The sequence below is a fragment of the Gorilla gorilla genome, chromosome 4, assembly GCF_029281585.2.
Source record: "Gorilla gorilla gorilla isolate KB3781 chromosome 4, NHGRI_mGorGor1-v2.1_pri, whole genome shotgun sequence".
NCBI lineage: Eukaryota > Metazoa > Chordata > Mammalia > Primates > Hominidae > Gorilla > Gorilla gorilla.
This window is the reverse complement of record NC_073228.2, coordinates 51,504,983-51,524,554: the sequence shown is the minus strand read 5'-3', so window position 1 is coordinate 51,524,554 and position 19,572 is coordinate 51,504,983. Positions and strand designations below refer to the sequence as shown.

At 41.5% G+C, this 19,572-nt stretch overlaps 1 protein-coding gene and 1 long non-coding RNA gene across 4 annotated transcripts in view; one reads left to right on the top strand and one right to left on the bottom strand.

Moving 5' to 3' along the window:
- Positions 1–19,572, top strand: part of LOC134758528 (uncharacterized) — a 64,384-nt gene that overhangs the window by 30,082 nt on the left and 14,730 nt on the right. The window lies entirely within an intron of this gene.
- On the bottom strand, positions 9,084–18,436 carry KRT39 (keratin 39). Of its 3 annotated transcripts, none has more exons than XR_008680136.1 (8): positions 17,806–18,436; positions 15,869–15,951; positions 15,050–15,206; positions 13,825–13,986; positions 13,585–13,710; positions 11,707–11,927; positions 9,933–10,286; positions 9,084–9,269 (listed from the first exon to the last, which is right to left on the bottom strand). XR_008680136.1 is itself a non-coding variant. In XM_055388166.1 (8 exons), the coding sequence occupies exons 1-7, from the start codon at positions 18,271–18,273 to the stop codon at positions 10,028–10,030; spliced, it is 1,476 nt and encodes a 491-aa protein (XP_055244141.1). In that variant the 5' UTR covers positions 18,274–18,436; the 3' UTR covers positions 9,084–9,269; positions 10,019–10,027. The 3 variants fall into 3 exon arrangements, 2 of the variants coding, with proteins under 2 accessions (XP_055244141.1, XP_004041837.2); XM_055388166.1 differs by having other exon boundaries at positions 10,019–10,286; XM_004041789.5 differs by lacking the exon at positions 9,084–9,269 and having other exon boundaries at positions 9,844–10,286.

Here is a 19,572-nt window from a genome sequence, read left to right as displayed (position 1 = left end):
TAGAATTAAGGTTGCTAATCAGCTGGCCTTAAAATAGGGAGAGTATCCTGAATTATTCAGGTGGGCCCAAGACAATCATAATGTCTTTAAAAGTGGAAGAGGGGCTGGGCATGGTGGCTCACGCCTGTAATCCCAGCACTTTAGGAGGCCGAGGTGGGTGGATCACGAGGTCAAGTGTTCCAGACCAGCCTGACCAACATGGTGAAACCCTGTCTCTACTAAATGAACGAACAAACAAACAAACAAACAAACAAAAAACCCCACAAAAATTAGCTGGGCATGGTGGCACATGCCTGCATGCCTGCATGCCTGCACACCTGTAATCCCAGCTACTCCGGAGGCTGAGGCAGGAGAATGGCTTGAACCTGGGAGGCGGAGGTTGCAGTGAGCCAAGATTGCGTCACTGCACTCCAGCCTGGGCGACAGAGCGAGACTCCGTCTCAAAAAAAAAAAAAGGTGGAAGAGGGAAGTAGAAGATTCAGTCAGTGTTGGCGAAGGAGATGTGATGAAGGCAGAGTTAAGGGTGACGAGATGGCTGATGGTGAAGATGGAAGTGGTGGACAAGCCCAGGAATGTGGGCAGCCTCTGAAAGCTGGAAAAGTTTGGCAATAAAACAAATCCCCCCCAGGACCTCCAACACTTTGATTTTAGTACACTGAGTCCCAAGTCAGATTTCTGAAATAGAGAACAGTAAGATAGTAAATTCGTGTTTTGTGTTATTTTGAGCCATGAAATGCATGTTACTTTGTTACAGTGGCAGTAGAACATCGTAGTGTGTGTGTGTTTGTGGGGGAAACATCCAGTAGGAAATCTGGTGATAGATTTTTGCTGAAGATTTGCCAGGTCTGTCCTGCAGACCCTGGCCGAGCGTCGGATGAAGGGAGTACTGACAACACAGGCATGCAGTGTAAGAGCAGCTAGGGGTCTGCCGGCACTTAGGGCCAAAGAAGAGAGCAGCTGCGAACAGCTGAAGCTGCTTGCTTTTATTCAGTACAGACACAATGCCGAAAGCCTGGAGCAAACACAATCTGCGGGTAATTAACATTATTGTTCCCCTTTTCAGGGAGCAGTCATGTGCACAGATTATCAAAGGTCGGTTTCTGGACAACCTAAGTAAACAAGCCTGTTTACGATAAATTCCCCTACACCTCCTTGTACCTACTCCTTGCCCTCTGCCTCAGGATCAGAGAATAGCTGCCTTCAGCTTATTCTCCCCTGAAGCTATGCAGAGCCTTCTGAACTTTCAGAAGGTTTGCATCCTTTCCCTATAGTTTCTCCCACCACTCTGACCAATCTCCTACAAAGATTAAATCAAGGTGAATAGAATATGTTTTCCATGTGATTTATAAAACATATTTTCCATACACATACTTAGTCTAGATCTTTAATTATTAGCATAACAGCAAAGATGGTTATAGTTACTATATTTCATAAACCCTAAAAAGGCAAATTATAGGTGGATTTTTAAATTTTCAAATTAATATATATGATATACCTCAGAAAATTATAGAATTTAAATCACATTTAATTAAACATTTTACAAATAATTTTTACGGAGAAGCATAAAATTACATAAAAGGAAGGCCGTTCCTGAAGATCCACGGCACGTGGGAACCATCATTAGGGCAAATGTGAATATGTGTCTTTTATTTACAACCAAAGCCTATTTCCCTCCTGATCTCACCCTTTGTCCACAGCTCGTCTTTCATCCTTAATTATTATTTACTACATAGTCTTCGTGTCATTACTACAAAGAGACGGTGCTGTAACTGGGACGCTGGACACGGTCCCTGCAATCTTAGTCCCACTGTACATTCTGTTCCATGTAAGTGAGCTCCAAATGATCTCTTGGTTCTTCTTACTCTGCAGCCACAAAAACATATCCATTTTGCTCCTTTCTCTTTCTTATTTTGTCTATTTCTCCCAGTGCCTCTCCTGAATACACCAATATAGCATCTTCTGTTTTTTTCTGAACCCAACACGTTTGATTTCATTTCTGATTACCATCCCCCTAATTATAATTTGTAGCCTTTCTTAAAAGGGACCCTGTGGGGGTGGGGGTGGGGCAGCGGGCGTGGTTGCTCACACCTGTAATCCCAGCACTTTGGGAGGCCAAGGCAGGTGGATCACCTGAGGTCAGGAGTTCGAGACCAGCCTGACCAACGTAGAGAAACTCTGTCTCTACTAAAAAAAAAAAAAAAAAAAAAAAAATACAACAATTGTCTGGGCATGGTGGCGCATGCCTGTAATCCTAGCTACTTGGGAGGCCAAGGCAGGAGAATCACTTGAACCCAGGAGGTGGAGGTTGCGGTGAGCCGAGATCATGCCATTGCACTCCAGCCTGGGCAACACGAGCAAAACTCTGTCTCAAAAAAAAAAAAAAAAAAAAAAAAAATGGAATCTTGGGGGTGGACATTGGATATTTCATCCTATCAGCCTTGTGTCCTGTTACTCTTGGGATGGGTCAAAACCAGGAAGTCCCCTGCAGCTTTGGCAGCCCACAATTGCTGATGAAGCCACAAATTGTTGGAAACATGAATATCCGGCATTCATTGTTTTGAGCCTATGCTCGCCATGAATATGAACTAAGTTAGAAATGAGACCTACACTTTCCCGATGCTTCTCCATTCAAGACCTCTTGGCTTTATATCTAGTAGAGCAGGGCTATACTGTGCCAATCTTCTAGCAATAAACTTCACACAAATCCAACAGCCTAATTGTTGTGGTTAGAATGAGAAGAGATGAAGATGCTGTTGAGTTAGGTCATCTGGTCTCCAAAGCAGAACTTCACAAGGTGATACTTTCTTGTGAAGTCACAGTGGTCTATGTCTGTTCTTAGGCTGGTGGGTTATTAGTGCACCAGAACCAAAGGGATTCTCAGGAGCTGACTCAGAGTAACCTGACTTTTAAGTGCCAGATGAAAGAGACAGAACGCAAACTTATTAATTTAACATTGAAAGATGATCCATTTTGCAACCACAGAGTTCCCAACTGCAAATCAATGCACCTTCTTTGTTGTACCTAAGAATTAGAGAAACCAAATTGTAATATGAAGGCTTTTGTCAAAAATGGAACTAGAAGAGGGATATGGGGTCTTGAGGAATGAGGTTGAAAAACTGCCTCAAGTCCACACGTGCTTAGATGGTGTTCATGAGTTCAGCGTTGCCCCTTCCTGGATTGGGCTGGACACTGTTGAGTTGTGTTTTTAGGGCTCACTTTCTCTTTTTAAAATATTTTCTTAACCACTTGAACCACCAGGGATATGGCTCACCTTCTTTAGACCTCCAAGACAAGCATTATTTCTTTAATTCTTTATAGCTTTCATTAGGCTACATGTATGACATTTTCAAACTTGAGTAATTATTTAATTGATTGGGCATTTGGAATAGAGGATTTGAGTTTGTTCAGATTTTGACTTTAACATTTACTAGCTGTGACACTGAGCAAATTACTTAACTTCTGTAAGCCTTAGTTCACTTGTTAGTAATGTGGTAATAACCATAGTATGGTAGGGCCATTGTGAGAATTGAGTGAGATAATTCATGTAAAGCATGTAGCACAATGTCTAGAGGCATAATATTTAATCAGTTTTTAATTGAATGAAAGAAGCATTGCTCTTTCTACTTTTTGGCCCTAGGAGACACTGTGGCTTCTGTGCATCTGTGATTACTTTTATTATGTGTTGGCGGTGGAGAAGCCTTCCAGCTGTTTTCTCCATTGACACCATAACCTGACTCCAGGAAACATCAGGGCCACAAGAGACAAGGGTAACAGATATTGTACTAGGAGAAGGGCCATCAGTCCTCTCTGAATTGCCCTGTCATTTCAGTTGTCGACAAAAGTGATCCTGTTACAGGGATGACTTCAAACTGTTCTCCCTTCTCCTCCAGGGCTATCTTCTTCCTACTGGCCGCAAAGATTGTGAAGGTTGATACATGATGGAGAGGTCCTTTACAACTGAGCTCCCTAACATTCTGGAAAACAGAAGAGTTGGACCTTTATGTGGTTTTTACTTTGGGTCAGGTGTGACTCAGCTTTCTTTTAAAAAGAAAGGTTCTATCCTTAATACAGCACTTTCATTAGTTATCAGAATGGCTTTGCATGACTATGCCATTGTCATTTGGCTCAAGTGAAATAATTCATTAGCTCTCATGTGATTGTTTTGCCAACTGAAATAAGCTTCACGAAGCAGTATAATGCAATCCTACTGACAAGGTTACTGGGTGCCAGGCATGCTCTAGGAGCTTTGCATGCATTAATTAATGATGTCATCTCAGCCCTATGAAGTAGATGCTATTAATAGCCCCATTTTAAAGATGAGGAAATAGAGAGATTAAGTAACTTGCCCAAGATCTCATGGTATGTGGCAGGGCTGGGAATCAGAGACCCAGCTGGTCTAGATTCAAGTATGTGTTATTAATCAGTACATGATTCTGCTTTTTAAACATAGGTGGCCAAAGTTCTTTTCTAGGTTTTTCTAATACCTTTAAAAGGGTGCTTGTTCTGAGATTTCATCCTAGTCTCCTTTCCCCGCTGAACTTAACAGAGTCCTCTTACATGGGTAGTAATTTTATTTACCTTCCACTGTGAGACTTCTCCCTGCAACCAGAGTCTATGCTGGGAGTGGGGATGGGGGTGTTTCTTAGAAAGTGGCAGTGAAGGAAGAGAACACAGTTATTTTTTTCCGGTCAATGGAAAATGAGCTGACAGTCATTTATCCTCCACAGAAGTGCAGAGAGAAGACCTTTTTACTCTTACATACAGTTGATGGGTAGTTCTTTATGACCAGCTACCCAGGTTTAGAGATGTTCAGCCCAAAGCATGGTCTCTCTCTAGGTCTTCTGGGTCAGTAGAGTTAGGCAGTTTCTTTAAGGGCCACAGATACCAAATGGGTGGATACAACCCTTTCCGGAAACTCTTGAGCACTAGCGTGCCCAGTGGCCCTCCATAACGAGCTGTAATATCGGAAATTTTTGCTTCTGGATTAGCAGAAAGGCCTTTTTGATTCTTTTTTGTTTCTGTTTTTTTTTTTTTTTTTGGAGAAGGAAAAAGAGAAGGGAGTCCCAAACTTGCTCTCCTCCTGAAAAAAGTAAGAGATCTTACTGTCTGAGATGTTTTCTCCAGGTACGACTAGTATGTCTGCCTTGACTATTGGGTTGTTCCAGAGAGAGAGAAAGAAAGGTGGGGCGGGGGGGGGGGGGGAGAGAGAGAAAGAGAGAGAGAGAGGATCAAGAAAACATATTCAGAAATTTTGCTATTGCGATGCCTTCTTAAGATGTTTAGAAACATTGATATACATATTTTTCCCATGTGCATGTAAGTGGTAGCCTGTGGCTTAAAAGCATCACCTAGGAAAGCTCTCCAAATATGATGTTTAACCTGAAAGGATAATTACAGCAAACCTTTCAATGTTGCCAAACAGGGTTGTTCCCATTTGAACTGGGTGCGTGGGTTGTTCCCATGAAACTTGTGAATCATTCATGAACACACTGATCAGATATTTCTAGCCAGCCCAATACCCAGAGGATTCATTTCCTATAAAAGACATTTGATCACAGTGTTGAAACAATGTATTCAAGGTTTGCTTGCCCTGAGACTAACCCAAGTCTGTGTCACGGATGCTGATTGCCTCAGCCTAGAAATTCTTCCTAACATAATAATGACCTATTCTCTTCTCTTTGGGGACACTTTCCTTTTCTCTTGAATTTTAATGTTTCCCCCCTTCTCTCATTTAAAGTGGATGTTTGCTTTTAAAATGTGTTTTTATTATAAAAACTTTAATTTTAAATCAAAATGGACAGAAATAGGATAAACTTACTCAGGTAAGGGATCCGTTTCTGTCTAGAGTAAGATACTTTTCTTCATTGTTTGAAAAATGGAAATTATGGGAATTAATAACAACATAGAGCCATTATCTTCTAAAGACATGAAGATCTCACTGATACCATCCAATTGCCTTTAAAAGACACTGGCAAAGTGGGGTGGGGGCGGGTTGGAAGACATTTTTTTGGTGTCAATTCTTATTTACAGAGGTAGAAAGCTAGACATGATAAGTAATGTCAGAGCTTGTAAGAGAAACTAAGGACGTAAGCTTTGAAGAGTCCATGGTGACTGCCCAGAGTCTAAGCACAGAGAAGCCAAATGGTACTTCTGAGAGTTAGAGCCTGAGGTCACTGTCTTGGGGTCCAGTGTTCTTCACATTAGGCCTCAGTCCACACCTGTTCATTAGAGATGTGCCTGGGAACAAGGAGAGCGAGGAGCAGAAGACGGGGAACAAGGAGAGTGAGGAGCAGAAGAAAGAGCACTGGTCCTCTTGTTGACCCGCGTACCATGGACCAGTTACTGTTCTTTCTGTGCCCCAGATTCTCCATCTCTGGCATTAAAAATGCTATTAGCTGCCATCCAATATCTTCCGCATTCAAAAATCCACATATTCTGTGCATTTGTGTGTGAGGGGTAAAGACTCCTTGGATGATTCTCACTGGAAACTGTGATGAGCAAGCTGGAGAAGGGTGCTTTGAAGAGTTGAAAAGCAAGCTGTTGCTACTACAGATTATTTCTGTTCTTGTATCAGGTGCTATTTGACCTTTCTAAGGAAATAAAAGTACTGATAATTCAATCCCATTATTGTGTGGCATGGATGAGTCAGTTAAATTTTCTGCCCAGCAGTTTCCTCATCTGTGAAATGGGGCTATTAATGATATCTACTTCATGATGGGGTTGTGAGGATTAAATGAGTTGATGATATTTATTAAATTATTGGTCATTATTGATTAACTCCATTTTATAAACAGGCGAATAGACACGAAGGGGGGGAATCTGCATGTGTGGTTGTCTATCAAGCTATGCCCAAATCTAAAAGCCTCAAATAAGTGATCAAGTCATTCAGATCTTTAAGCCAAAAGCCCCCTGTCAGTGATAAAGCAGTGGCTTTTAATTCAGTGCACACACTTCAGCTGAGACTTTTGTTAAAATTTGGATTCCCAGGTCCCACACCTGGAGATGCAGATACAGGAGGTCTGGGGTAAGGCCCAGGAATCTGAATGATACAGACTCCCCTATTAATGCAATTGCAGGCGGCTTCTGGGTCACACTGGAGAAATTTTGGTGGGACGTCAGGTAAGGGGTTACCACTAACTGAACTCTGGAGGAAAAGTTTCTGGGTAGTCTCTTCTGAGCAGCAATTGCTGGAATTGGCTCTGGGAAGTAAGGATGCAAAGGGTGTGGGCTGTGTGATGGGGGCAGGTGATGGGGGACAGTTAAGGGGTGAGAGGCAAGGAGAAAGGGGGAAGCGTGGTTACTTACCTCTGCATTTGGAAGAGTTTAAACTAGCTATGACACGAAGTGGAGTCAACAAGAAGAAAGGAAAAAAATCTAGAAAAAATATATCTAAAATATCTCCCTTTTTAAGAAATATAATTATGGACCCTCAGAGTGAGAAGCAGAGATATAGGATTTGACCTCAGGCTCTGGACACCATGCTGTGTTTCCTGATTCATGGTTGTCTTTCGAACTGTGCTAAAATTACACTTTCCCTCCCCACGAGCCCCTTTTCTGCTCTAGCTGCTGACTTATGCTGAACTGTCATAAAACCTTAAATTTCCTCCTGTGGCTGTGTAGGATACTTATTTAGCCTCCTAGTAAAAATCCAGACTCCTTATTGCCTTTAAAAGTTTTGACCACATGCATACAACCAGCAAATGGTTTTACATTCTCTTATACGAAGAAGACACTTAAAAAAAAAAAAAACAAAACTGCAAGCCTTCGAGTGGCTAACTCCCCTGTTTACTGTGCAGCTTATAATCATATATTTTTTAAAACCATGAATGGCATGGGGGATATTTTGCTCTCCGTAGGAGGAAGGCATCCTACTTCTAGGATAAACTGAAAATGGCACTGCTGCATCAGTTCAATCTTAGCTTGAGTCCAACGAGATTCCTCAACCCTAATTTTGTAGCTCGGAGCAGATTTTAGTGTGGATGATATATATCAAGGTCCACCTGGGCCCAGCACTGAACCAGAAAGAAAGGAAGAAGGTGTTGATGGAAACGACATGTGTCTAGGTTTCAATATAGGGAATAGGAATGCCCTTCTGCAAAGCACCTTACAGTTTATGAGACCCTTTCACCATTATTATTCCATTTTATCCTTGCAGCTGTGTGGTAGGCAGGGCTTATATTGTTATATCCTATTTACTCGAGGTCATACATGCCCAGGCTGGATTGAGACTCCGTCCCAAGGTTTCTGAATCCCAGTTCCATGCTCTTTCCACATTTTCATCCCGCAGCGTGAGATAGTACGCAGTTAACTACTGACCGGAGGTACTCTGCCCACTCAGATGAGAGAGAAATTATTGATTTAAAAGAGGTCATTCTGGGAGTTCTGCATTCCACTTGCCTAGTGTAACTTGCTACTTGTCTGGAGGAAGTAAATCATCGAGCTGTAAGTTACACAATGCATGTGTCTTTGATGTGGGCATCAGGCATTATTGACTCATTGATATGCAATACATACCCTAAGAACTGAAAAATGCTTTATTGAGTAGAATTGTGGGCCTGATCACAGGAAATCATGTTTTTTTTTTCCTCCTAAAAGTTAAACACTACTAAAACTCCAAAATCATGACTGGATAACTAAATTCATGAAGAAAGAATTTTAAAATGAGATAATTACAAAAATAGGTCTAGGGCTGTAGCTAAAAGCAAAACTTACATAAAAATTACCTTGGGTGGTGCTTTTCAGCATTCAAAGCAGTGTCACATAAACAATTTCATTTGATCTTCACAACAACCCTGTGAAGTAGGCATGATCCTCATTTAACAAACACAGAAATTAAATTTGATGAAGTCTAAATGTTTTCCCCAAGGTCACAGCTGGGAAATGCAGGTGTAGGACTTCAGGCCTTTTGACTACCCATCTGTGTTTGATTTTGAATTATTTCTTAAAACCTCTGGCAATGTCCAATAATTATTGTCAGGAATGACTTACATATTCTGAGACTATCCTGTAAGAAGCTGTGATGATGGCTGGTATATAAATGATGCCTTCTCACTTTGGGACTCCCTTGCACTTACAAGCAGCAATTATTCACTATTGCTTTTCTGCAAAATGTGTGGATATTATGTCCATTTACTCTGATGGATAGATTGAAGCAGGAATTTAAGCTATGTTTTTCTTTGTCACTCTTCACAGGGAGGGGAAGAAGGGTTATTTCTTGAGAATTCCAGCTAAATGTTCCTTGTCAAACAATCAGAACAAACTCCCATTCCCTAAAGAATAGAAAGAGAAATAGCAAATGTTTAATGAAAAGACCCATGCTATTTCTTCAAAATGTTCTAGATTCACTCCCCACAACTTATCTGATTCTCAAATAAAATATTTGGAGAGCCTAATAGGTCACAAAGTTTTGGAGACCATGGACATTTAAAAAAATATCTTTGGAAAGGTAAAGTATGTTAGTATAGATAAATCATAATTAAGACAGCAGAGTTTAATAGGATCCATACTCGTGACTATCTACACAAGTGAATTAAATATTAAAGATCTTTTCCCCTATTTATACTGTTCCCACGTATGTTTCTTTCTGTATCCAAAGACATTTAGAAGGGAAGGTTGTAGCTTTTCACCTTCAGGTGCCAGTGGCCAAAAACAACCCTAAACTTGTCTGACTGGCTCTAAGGAGGAATGTCAGTAAACAAGGCCTGAGTAAACAAGAGAGAGACCTGCCCATCAATCACCTGTGTAGTCAAGCAATGTAGGCCATCTTCCTGGGTGCTTACAAATCAGTTCCCATCCCTCAGATAAATGCAAAACGTCCTTCCAGAGAAATGTAATTTATTATCATGTTAGCAGTGGTGAGTTAGGGAAGGGGCAGAATAAAAGATATTCTACCTAGCAATGGGGACCCGCTGTAGTAGTAAGAAACTAAGTACCTTAAGGGACTGGGGAGTTTTCTTAAACCTCTCTGGCAGGAGCATGTATTGGCCTCTGTTTCATAAATGTGGGTCATTTTCATCACCTTGGGATGTTAGACTTTGGCAGGTCTGATGATGAAACAAGGCTGCACATGCTCGTAAGAAGAAATGACCTTCCCATCCTTAATCTCCTTGGTGATGGTGCAAATTTTAACCAGTATCCGGGACAGGGGTCCACAGGCACTGCAGTGCTCCTTTAAGCTGCAGGGGGATGAGGATGTGCAAGCTGGGGCCGTGCTTTCTATGGCTCCGGACTTACAAGATGTCCAAGGGGAAGGCTCACATTTGGTGGCACGTGAGTAACAGGGACGCCTAAGGAAAAAAAACACAATTTTAGCTGTGATTGAGGGAAGGCGATGATGGTCATGGAGAAAAATGGTCGTGGCTAATTTTTTTAACACTTGTTGCTCAAGACAAGTACATACTTCTAAATGCTTATTCATTCATTTTGTACTGTAGTTACTGGAAGAAAAAGAATCAGATCAAATCCATTGGAAATCAGCATCCTAGGTTTAGAAGTATTAGATTATGTAAGTTTCCATTAGTCAATACCGTCACATTGTGGAAAGAATACTGCACTAGCAGTCAAAAGACTGAGGCAGAGACCAGCTCTGTCCTTTACCAGCTGGTGACCTCAGCTAAGTCATTTAACGCACTCAACCTTTAGTTTTTCATCTGCAGAATGGATATAATGGAAACTAAACCCACAGGATCAACAGTGATAAGGAACAAGTTGAGGGCATTATTATCCGAGGAATGGAAATTAACCAGATATTTTTCTCATTGAGGAGTTAGTCATACTAATAGTGGTGGCCTGAACCCCAGCTATGAAAGAGTCCTCACTGTGTCATCAGGAAGCTTCAAAGTGCCTTCTGGCTGTCTATGCATAGTTTTTAGAGAACTGAAGTAAAAAGCAGTTCATAGTAAACGCTCTTTTTATAAACATAATCTTTCTTTGATGATTCGAGGTATTCTGGTATATGATCACGGCTCCTAAAGGTGACAGCATTGATGACCATTGTGCTCATATAATGTGGTCATGCCAATTAAAAGAATGCTGTGAAGAGTTCACTGATTATTTTCGGGAAGTAGGTCTCCTTTGCAATTGTAACTAAGTCTCTGGGGTTTTAGTTTGGACTGAGTTGCTTCAAAGAACTCATCCTCCGGATATGTTTACTTATGGGTTGGTTAGCTTCTTATTGCTTACAAAAATTATAACTTTTATTTTTTAAAAAAGATGCTAAAACATACATGTGTACATGCTTCTGTTGGCCTCAAGGACTAGTGGCTAGATAGGGTTAGGGGTTTCAGCCTGAGCAGAATGTTCCTCCAAAGGAGCCTGGTTGTTTTGTACAAGCTCATGAAAATCAGACGTTCATCTCAGTGGGGAAACATCTGTAATGGTCACCAGGAATATTCATCTATGGGGAAATCATTTTTTCTCTAGTAATTTTTAAAACTCTAAGAAGGTAAGCAACCTATAAGAAATTAACCTGGCCCATGGGCTCTTCAGAACAGCTCAGGTCAGCCAATGCCTCAAATTTGGATAAGGTTAGAATTGCAAGTCTTCCTCATGGCACAGCTTGAGAGGGTGTGTGGATGCCTCTGTCCCAGCTCCCCATCACTGGCAAGAAGGTCAAACAAAGCACTTGACCCCTGTTGCCAGTGGCAGTACATATATCTGCGTTCATTTGCACTTCTTTGTCATAGAAGTTGCTGTTATTTTACGTACTTGCCATCCGAGCTCTCCAGAAGGCTGCGGTATGTGGTAATCTCACACTCCAGCCGGGACTTGGTGTCCAGCAGGATCTTGTATTCTTGGTTCTGTCTTTCCAGGGCACACCGGATCTCTGCCAGCTGAGCCTCCAGGTTATCAATCAGACTCTGGATCTGGGTCAGCAAGGCCGTGTAGCGAGCCTCTGTCTCCGTTAGGATGCACTCTTGGGAATCTCTCTACCATGGAGAAGGATAGTAGGATTTATAATGATGACTCCTTTAAGCCCAGGTCACCTGTCACCTGTATCATTTTAAAAAAATGGTTTCTTTGTGACACTACTGATAGATCTCCAAGCACTTTATTTATTGTTTCCTAATCAAATAAATCCAAAACCCAAATGATCAACTATGCTAAAATCTGCTTTCCTTTATCTCTTCCCTCTTTCTCTCTTTCTCTTTTTGCTTCTCTGTAAGTATTTGTTTCACTTTCTCTTTCTTGACCAACCAATAATCTCTCACCACACTTTCCTAATTTGGAGAGAAAAAAAATAATGCACACCCAGGCATTGAAAATGCATTACTGGCTGGGCGCAGTGGCTCATGCCTATAATCCCAGCACTTTGGGAGGCCAAGGTGGGTGGATCACAAGGTCAGGAGTTCAAGACCAGCCTGGCCAAGATGGTGAAACCCCGTCTCTACTAAAAATACAAAAAATTAACTGGGTGTTGTGGTGGGCACCTGTAATCCCAGCTACTTGGGAGGCTAAGGCAGAGAATTGCTTGAACCCGGGAGGTGGAGGTTGCAGTGACCCGAGATCGTGCCACTGCTCTCCAGTCTGGGCGACAGAGTGAGACTCCATCTCAAAAAGAAAAAAAAAAAAAAGCATTACCATGGCACTTCATTCAGTGAGTGTTCGTGTCTTAAAAAAGGAAGCAAGCAATGTTTTACCATATACAATTTATCCACCAGATCAATTCCTTTATATGTAAAATATGAAAGTTGAAACTGATGAGTAAATTTCATTCCTGCTCTATCATTCTGTAAGTCTATGGATAATGATGGGATTTTAGGTTTTAATAGCCTATTATTTGCATGATTATCCCAATTTTTATAGATGAGAAAACTGAGGTTCAAGTGGTTCAATATGTTGTCCAAGGTCACATGACTAGCTGGTGACAAAACCAGTGTGGGGCAAGGTCTTCCCAAAACCCTTCACATCAGAGCATGTAAGCAATTCTCTACTTCAGAGAGGCATTATCATGAGACAGAATGATACTGGCTTTGGAATCTAAACTCTGGCTCAGACTCTTATTTCTTTTGTGACTTTGGATGAGTTTCTTAATGTCTCAGGATCTCAGTGTCTCTATAAAATAGGTGGGCTGAAACTTACCTTGGATTTGCTTGGGAAAATCACTTTAGCTCTTGGAGCCTCATCTGTAACATTCGTTAATAATTATGCCACCCCCACTCTTAGGATTGCTTTATAAATCTCATGTGATAGCTTGTAAAAATGCTTTGCATATAATAAAATGCTCTCCCAGTGTTTCCCAAAGTGTACTTCATGAATCATTAATACCATGAGATGTTCTAAAAAAAGTGGGGGGATCCACAGTCAAATAAGTTTTGGAATGCTGAATACCATATACCCCCTTCTTGGAGATTCATGGTGTATATTAGCTTATTAATGGCTCACAGGAAGGCACCCTGTTTAACCTTGGTTTAGTCCAGCATTTTGTAGACTTATTTGGCCACAAAGCTCTTTTTCAGCCATAGACGCTTTAACAAATGAGGAACTATTGTTCTGAAAGACACAGTTTGGGAAATACTGCAACACACAGGTGTAAGGGACTGTTTCCATCTTTGCTGAGCTAGGCTTGGTCAGCTTGCTCAGTACCATTCGATGCTGGGCCTGCAGTTCAACCTCCAGAGTGTTCACACTGCGTCTCAGTTCTATGATCTCCTTTTGGCAGCATTGCTGCTGTTGAGAGCTGGTCACCACTTGTTGATTCAGCTTCTCTATCTGAAACACACAGCCAGAGACTGAGAATATTACGAGAGGAAAACATGACTTTGATTAAAGGGCCCTAGAAATGCAGCATCAGCTTATTGTTTTTGACTTTTCTATATCCCCCACCTGCGTGTTGAACCACTGTTCCACATCTTTGCGGTTTGTCTCCATGATGGACTCATATTGACATCTCATTTCTTGTAGAACCTGGTTTAGGTCAGCAGAAGGGGCAGCAGTCACTTCAATGTCAAGTCTCTCCCCAAGCTGACACTGTAAAGAATTGATTTCCTAAGGAAAGAAAAAGACTGTGAAGTAACTTGGTGAACAGATAACCCCTTTGTGTTCTTGTTTCACTCTAACTGCTATGATTTAGCTTAATTGTGTCTAAAATATAGCCCACAACAAAGGAATACATGATTTACAGGTGTTATTGAGATGCTATAAAATGATTTAAGACTCTTTCAGGTAGGACTGTATGTTTAAATGTGTGCAAAATTAAAAAAAAATGAGTAGCAAGACCAGAGTTCCAAAAAATTTAGATCATTTCCAGGGCTGGATAATGGGTGAAACAGGATAAAGGTGGAATTGATCATGAGAGATTATAGTCTCTATGGTGCAAATACGGGATTGTGCCAATATTGACTTGCACCAATATTGACTTGTACCAATGGGAGGTGGCAGAAGCCTGTGTAGGGATGCCTACAAACATGGGAAGACTGTAAGGACAGAAAAATTGGGTTCCTTCTTGTAGAAAAGCTGGAGGGGATGTTGGAGGCCTTTCTTCCCCTTATGGCTCCAGATATTGTGTTGGAGCCAGTGGATTTGAAATACTACCTTGAACCAGTGCTAGTAGCAGTAGGTATTTTCAGGGCTAAACCAGAGTAGTACGTAGCAGTGGTTTGGCTCTGCATCCCCACCCAAATCTCATCTCGAATTGTAATTCCCATAATTCCCATGTGTCAAGGGAGGGACCTAGTGGGAGGTGATTGGATCATGGGGGTGGTGTCCCCCATGCTGTTCTTAGGATAGTGAGTGAGTTCTCACAAGATCTGATAGTTTTATAAAGGGCTCTTCCCCCTTTGGTCTCTCTCTGTCTCCTGCTGCCAAGTGAGATGTGCCTGCTTCCCCTTAAGCCATGGTTGTAAGTTTCCTGAGGCCTCCCCAGCCATGTGGAACTGTGACTCAGTTACACTTCTTTCCTTTATAAATTACCTACTCTCAGTTATTTCTTTATAGCAGTGTGAGAACGAACTAATACAAGCGGGCACACCCTTTGTCAGGTGCAACTCAAAGGAACTGATGCTACTTTTAGGGACTTAGCTTGTGATTACTCTGTTGGTCTTTCTCTCACCTCTTTGTGGTTGTTCTTGAGGCAAAGGAGCTCCTCTTTCAGAGACTGGACTTGTGCTTCTAGGTCGGCCTTGCCCAGGGTCAGCACATTCAGGATCTGCTTGAGGCCATTGGCATCTGACTCTACCAGCTGGCGTAGAGACACCTCAGCTTCATATCTTTAAAAACCAGATGGGAAAAGAGAGACATCTGAAAGGAGATGATGCAAACCAAGCCAAGCAGAACTCTCATCTGCATTTTGCTCTGGGCACCTCACTTAGTGTATTTCTATTAGAAGTTTTATTCTCTTTGGAGGTGAAACCATTTGATATAGATCATAACTTAATTATTATTCCCAAATTAGTTTGCTAGGGGGATCTACATTGCTGTCCTTTGAGATATGGAAATTTATTGTCCTTCCTCTGCCCCTAGTGGCAATGCAATGTAAGTGAAGAAAGCACTGGATTAGGGCTCAGAAAACGTGTGTCCAAGTTTCGGTTTTGACTTGTGCTAGTTATGCTTACCTTTGGGTGAGTAACTTAGCCTCACTAAGCCACAGATTTCTCACCTTAAAGAGGGTAACAATATATTAGTCCTATCTATTTTACTGAACTATTGTGTAGGTAATCAGATGGGTTCACAAGTTAGAAACTATAGGTACTGTATACATGTGAGCAGTTATTAATCTTAATCATTCATTGAATTTGAAAGTCTTTTCTGGGCTTGTGCCAACATCATCTGGGGCAAGAGGGTTAGTAGACATGGGGACAATTTTGTTGAGGGCATCTCGGTCAGACTCAGGATGAGCTCTGTCATTGATGACGGTGTTGGGTGGGCTTACTTGGCTCTCAAGTCATCTGCAGTCAGTTTGGTGTTGTCAATTTGCGAGACCAGTCTGGAATTCTCGGCCTTGGTACACAAGATCTAGAATTAAGAGATTGTACACACAAATGAAGCAAACACCAAGATTTCCTTCTTTAAGAACCAAGGGGCTTGTGTGTGTGTCAAGTAACAGGGGAAGGCTAGGTAGACTTTTTATTAATCTTCGTAGCTATGCTCACGAAGCTTGGAAAACTTCAGAAAGTCAGATTTCCTGTTATTTTCCTAAAAGATCAGCAAAAAGTACTTAACTAGAAACTTTTAAGTATTTTTTTTGTTGTTGTTAAAATATAAAATCCAGGCTGAATGCAGTGGCTCACCCATGTAATATCGGCACTTGGGAGGCTGAGGTGGGCGGATCACGAGGTCAAGAGATCAAGACCATCCTGGCCAACATGGTGAAACCCTGTCTCTACTAAAAAATACAAAAATTGGCCAGGCGCAGTGGCTCACGCCTGTAATCCCAGCACTTTGGGAGGCCGAGGCGGGTGGATCACGAGGTCAGGAGATCAAGACCACCCTGGCTAACACGGTGAAACCCCGTCTCTACTAAAAATATATATAAAAAAAAAATTAGCCGGGCGTGGTGGCGGGCGCCTGTAGTCCCAGCTACTCGGGAGGCTGAGGCAGGAGAATGGCATGAACCCAGGAGGCGGAGCTAGCAGTGAGCCGAGATCGCGCCACCGCACTGCAGCCTGGGAGACAGAGCGAGACTCCGTCTCAAAAAAAAAACAAAACAAAAATTATCTGGGTGTGATGGTGCGTGCCTGTAGACCCAGCTACTCGAGAGGCAGAGGAGGGAGAATCGCTTGAACCCGGGAGCTGGAGGTTGCAGTGAGCAGAGATCGCGCCATTGCACTCCAGCCTGGTGACAGAGTGAGACTCCATCTCAATAAATACATAAATAAATGAATATAAAATAAAATAAAATCCATCCTAAATTTATATAAATACCATGATCCACTAGAATGTCAACTCCATGAGGGCAGGGACTTTTTAAAGGTCACCAATATTTTCCCAGAATCTAGAACAATGTTTGGCCCAATGTTGTTGCTGCTCAGTAAACATTTGTTGAATGAATAAAACTGAATAAATCCAGATATGTAGTAGCAGAATACGTCTGTACATAACAAACTTAGGTTTGGTGTAGAAACAAACCAAGCAATGTGGAGATGATAACATAAGCATAAAAGGAGAAAAAGGTGGTGATGGTTGAAAAATGGATAAAAACTAAATTGCTTAGAAACTCATTAAAGCGAAATTTATTTTCTCTGATCTCTGTTTCCCTATTTTTATTTAAAAAATGGCAACAACTTGCTGTTAACATCTTTTGGTCCTGAGTCATCTAGTTATAATGGTAGAGTGTATTTCTGGAGAAAGGAAACACCGTGAGACTCTTCTTTTTGTTTTTGATTTTTAAAGACAGAGTCTCACTTTTGTCTGGGCTGGAGTGCAGTGGCAGGATCTTGGCTCATGGCAGCCTCGACCTCTTGGGCTCAAGTGATCCTCCCACCTCAGCCTCCCAAGTAGCTGGGACCACAGGCATGTGCCACCACGCCCATCTAATTTTTTTGTGTGTGTGTATGTGTGTGTGTGTGTGTGTAAGGATGGAATTTCATCATGTTGCCCAGGATGGTCTAGAACTCCTGGGCTCAAGTGATCTGTCTGCCTCAGCCTCCCAAAGTGTTAGGATTACAGGTGTACATCACTGTGCCTGACCAGAAATACTATCAGACTCTGAATGCTGCCTCAAGATGACAATTTCACTCAAGAAATTTTTCTATTCTTCAAAAAATTTTTCAGCATCAACTGAACAAAAAATATTAAAGTTTAGCAAATAACTGTTGCTTGGAAACCATTAATTCACAACACAATTAAACAGGTTCTTAGGAATCTTACCTTCTGCTGGAGCACCTCAATGGTAGTGTAGTAAGACAGGTAATCAGGACATAGAACAGGGAGCTCTTTGTTACTTTCTTCCTGGATTTTAGATTCCAGTTCAGCATTCTCTCGTTCTAGCATTCGCACCTTTTGCAGGTAGTTAGCAAGGCGCTCATTCAAGATTTGCATGGTCTCCTTCTCATTACTGTTGATGCCTTCACCATACCAGCTGCAGTCATCCAGAGAAAAATGGGCATTGAAGTTGTTCATTAGGTAGATGGGCTTGCGACAAAAGCGAGGAGTGGGTTGGCAGCCCTGGTCCCAGGGAATTCTGAGAACGTGGCCAGCTGGTTGACATTTGTTGACTGTAAGGCCACCAGGATGGCAGCCGTTGTTAGAAGAGATGGTACTAACATTTGTAATCCTAGAGCAGTTTTGACATGGGGTCGAAGGAGAATTGGTTGTTGTACAGCCCTTGGTGTCCATAGTATGTGTCCGGCTTTAGTTTGTTTCCAGGTCTGTGGTCACCAGGATGAAAAGCTCAAGCCACCTCCACAGAGTCTGAATTCCAAGGCTCTTGGTGTTTTCCTCTTTGAAGTGCTTATATAGCCTCTCTTCTACGTGGTGTCACACAGGTGGGATGTTTTCCTTTCTCAGGTTTATATCAAATCCTGTAGGAACATCTTATTAGTCTGCTTTTTACTTGCTTAAGAAGAGTTATTTGTCTCATAAAAATGTGCATTTACGCTGTTAGTAAGTTATTACCCATCATAACTACTACTTGTCTATTGGACCCAGAGCTTCAAATTATGTCTTCAAAAGGAACTGTCCTAACAGCATCCATTATTAAGCAGGTGTGAGTATACTAAGTTCATTACATTCTTGTTGACCTCTCCACTTGGCACTGAGCTTAACCAGGAATGAGTTCATCCTTCTTTTCCTTTCTTCTCTAGAAAAGGGAAACTATTAATGTCTAATAATTATTGGTAAACTTAGAAATCAGAAGTCAATATTTTAGTTTGTCCTGCCCAAATGGTTTCCCCATTTTCAGTGTCAGGACAATGTGAGTATTAATTAAAATGTTAGTCTTTTAAAAGTCTTGTTTTAAAGATAATTTCTAGATTTATGTTTTAGCTTTCCATAAAATGTAATAACATAAAATAAAATATAAATAAAATATGAAATAAAATAAAAGCCATGGGGAAAAGGTAGGGTTTGATTGCTAATAAGAAATTTCTTGGAAAAGAGACTAGCTCTCTTTTGGTTTTCCAAAGTCCACATTTTATAACATTTTTAGTGCTTGATGTTTGCTTGTGGTATTACATTAGATAAAAATGTATCACAGTGTTGGTTTATACTGGATGTTTAAATAGGATTCATTGAAAGGGGTGTGTTTTCTTTCTGAGGAATACTTACTCAGCATTTTCTTCAGAAAGTTACTTGCTGCTAATCCTTTATGGAGGCTCTAGGGGAACATCATTTTCTTGCCTTTTCCAGCTTCTACAGACTGTCCACATCCTCAGCTAGTGGCCCCTTTTCATCCTTTTTTTTTTCTTGAATTATGAGATTTTTTTGTACTTTGAGTTCTGGGATACATGTGCAGAACGTGCAGGTTTGCTACATAGGTATACAAGTGCCATGGTGGTTTGCTGCACCCATCAACCTGTCATCTACATTAGGTATTTCTCCTAATGCTATCCCACCCCTAGCCCCTCACCCCCTCACAGTCCCCGGTGTGATGTTCCCCTCCCTGTGTCCACGTGTGCTCATTGTTCAACTCCCACT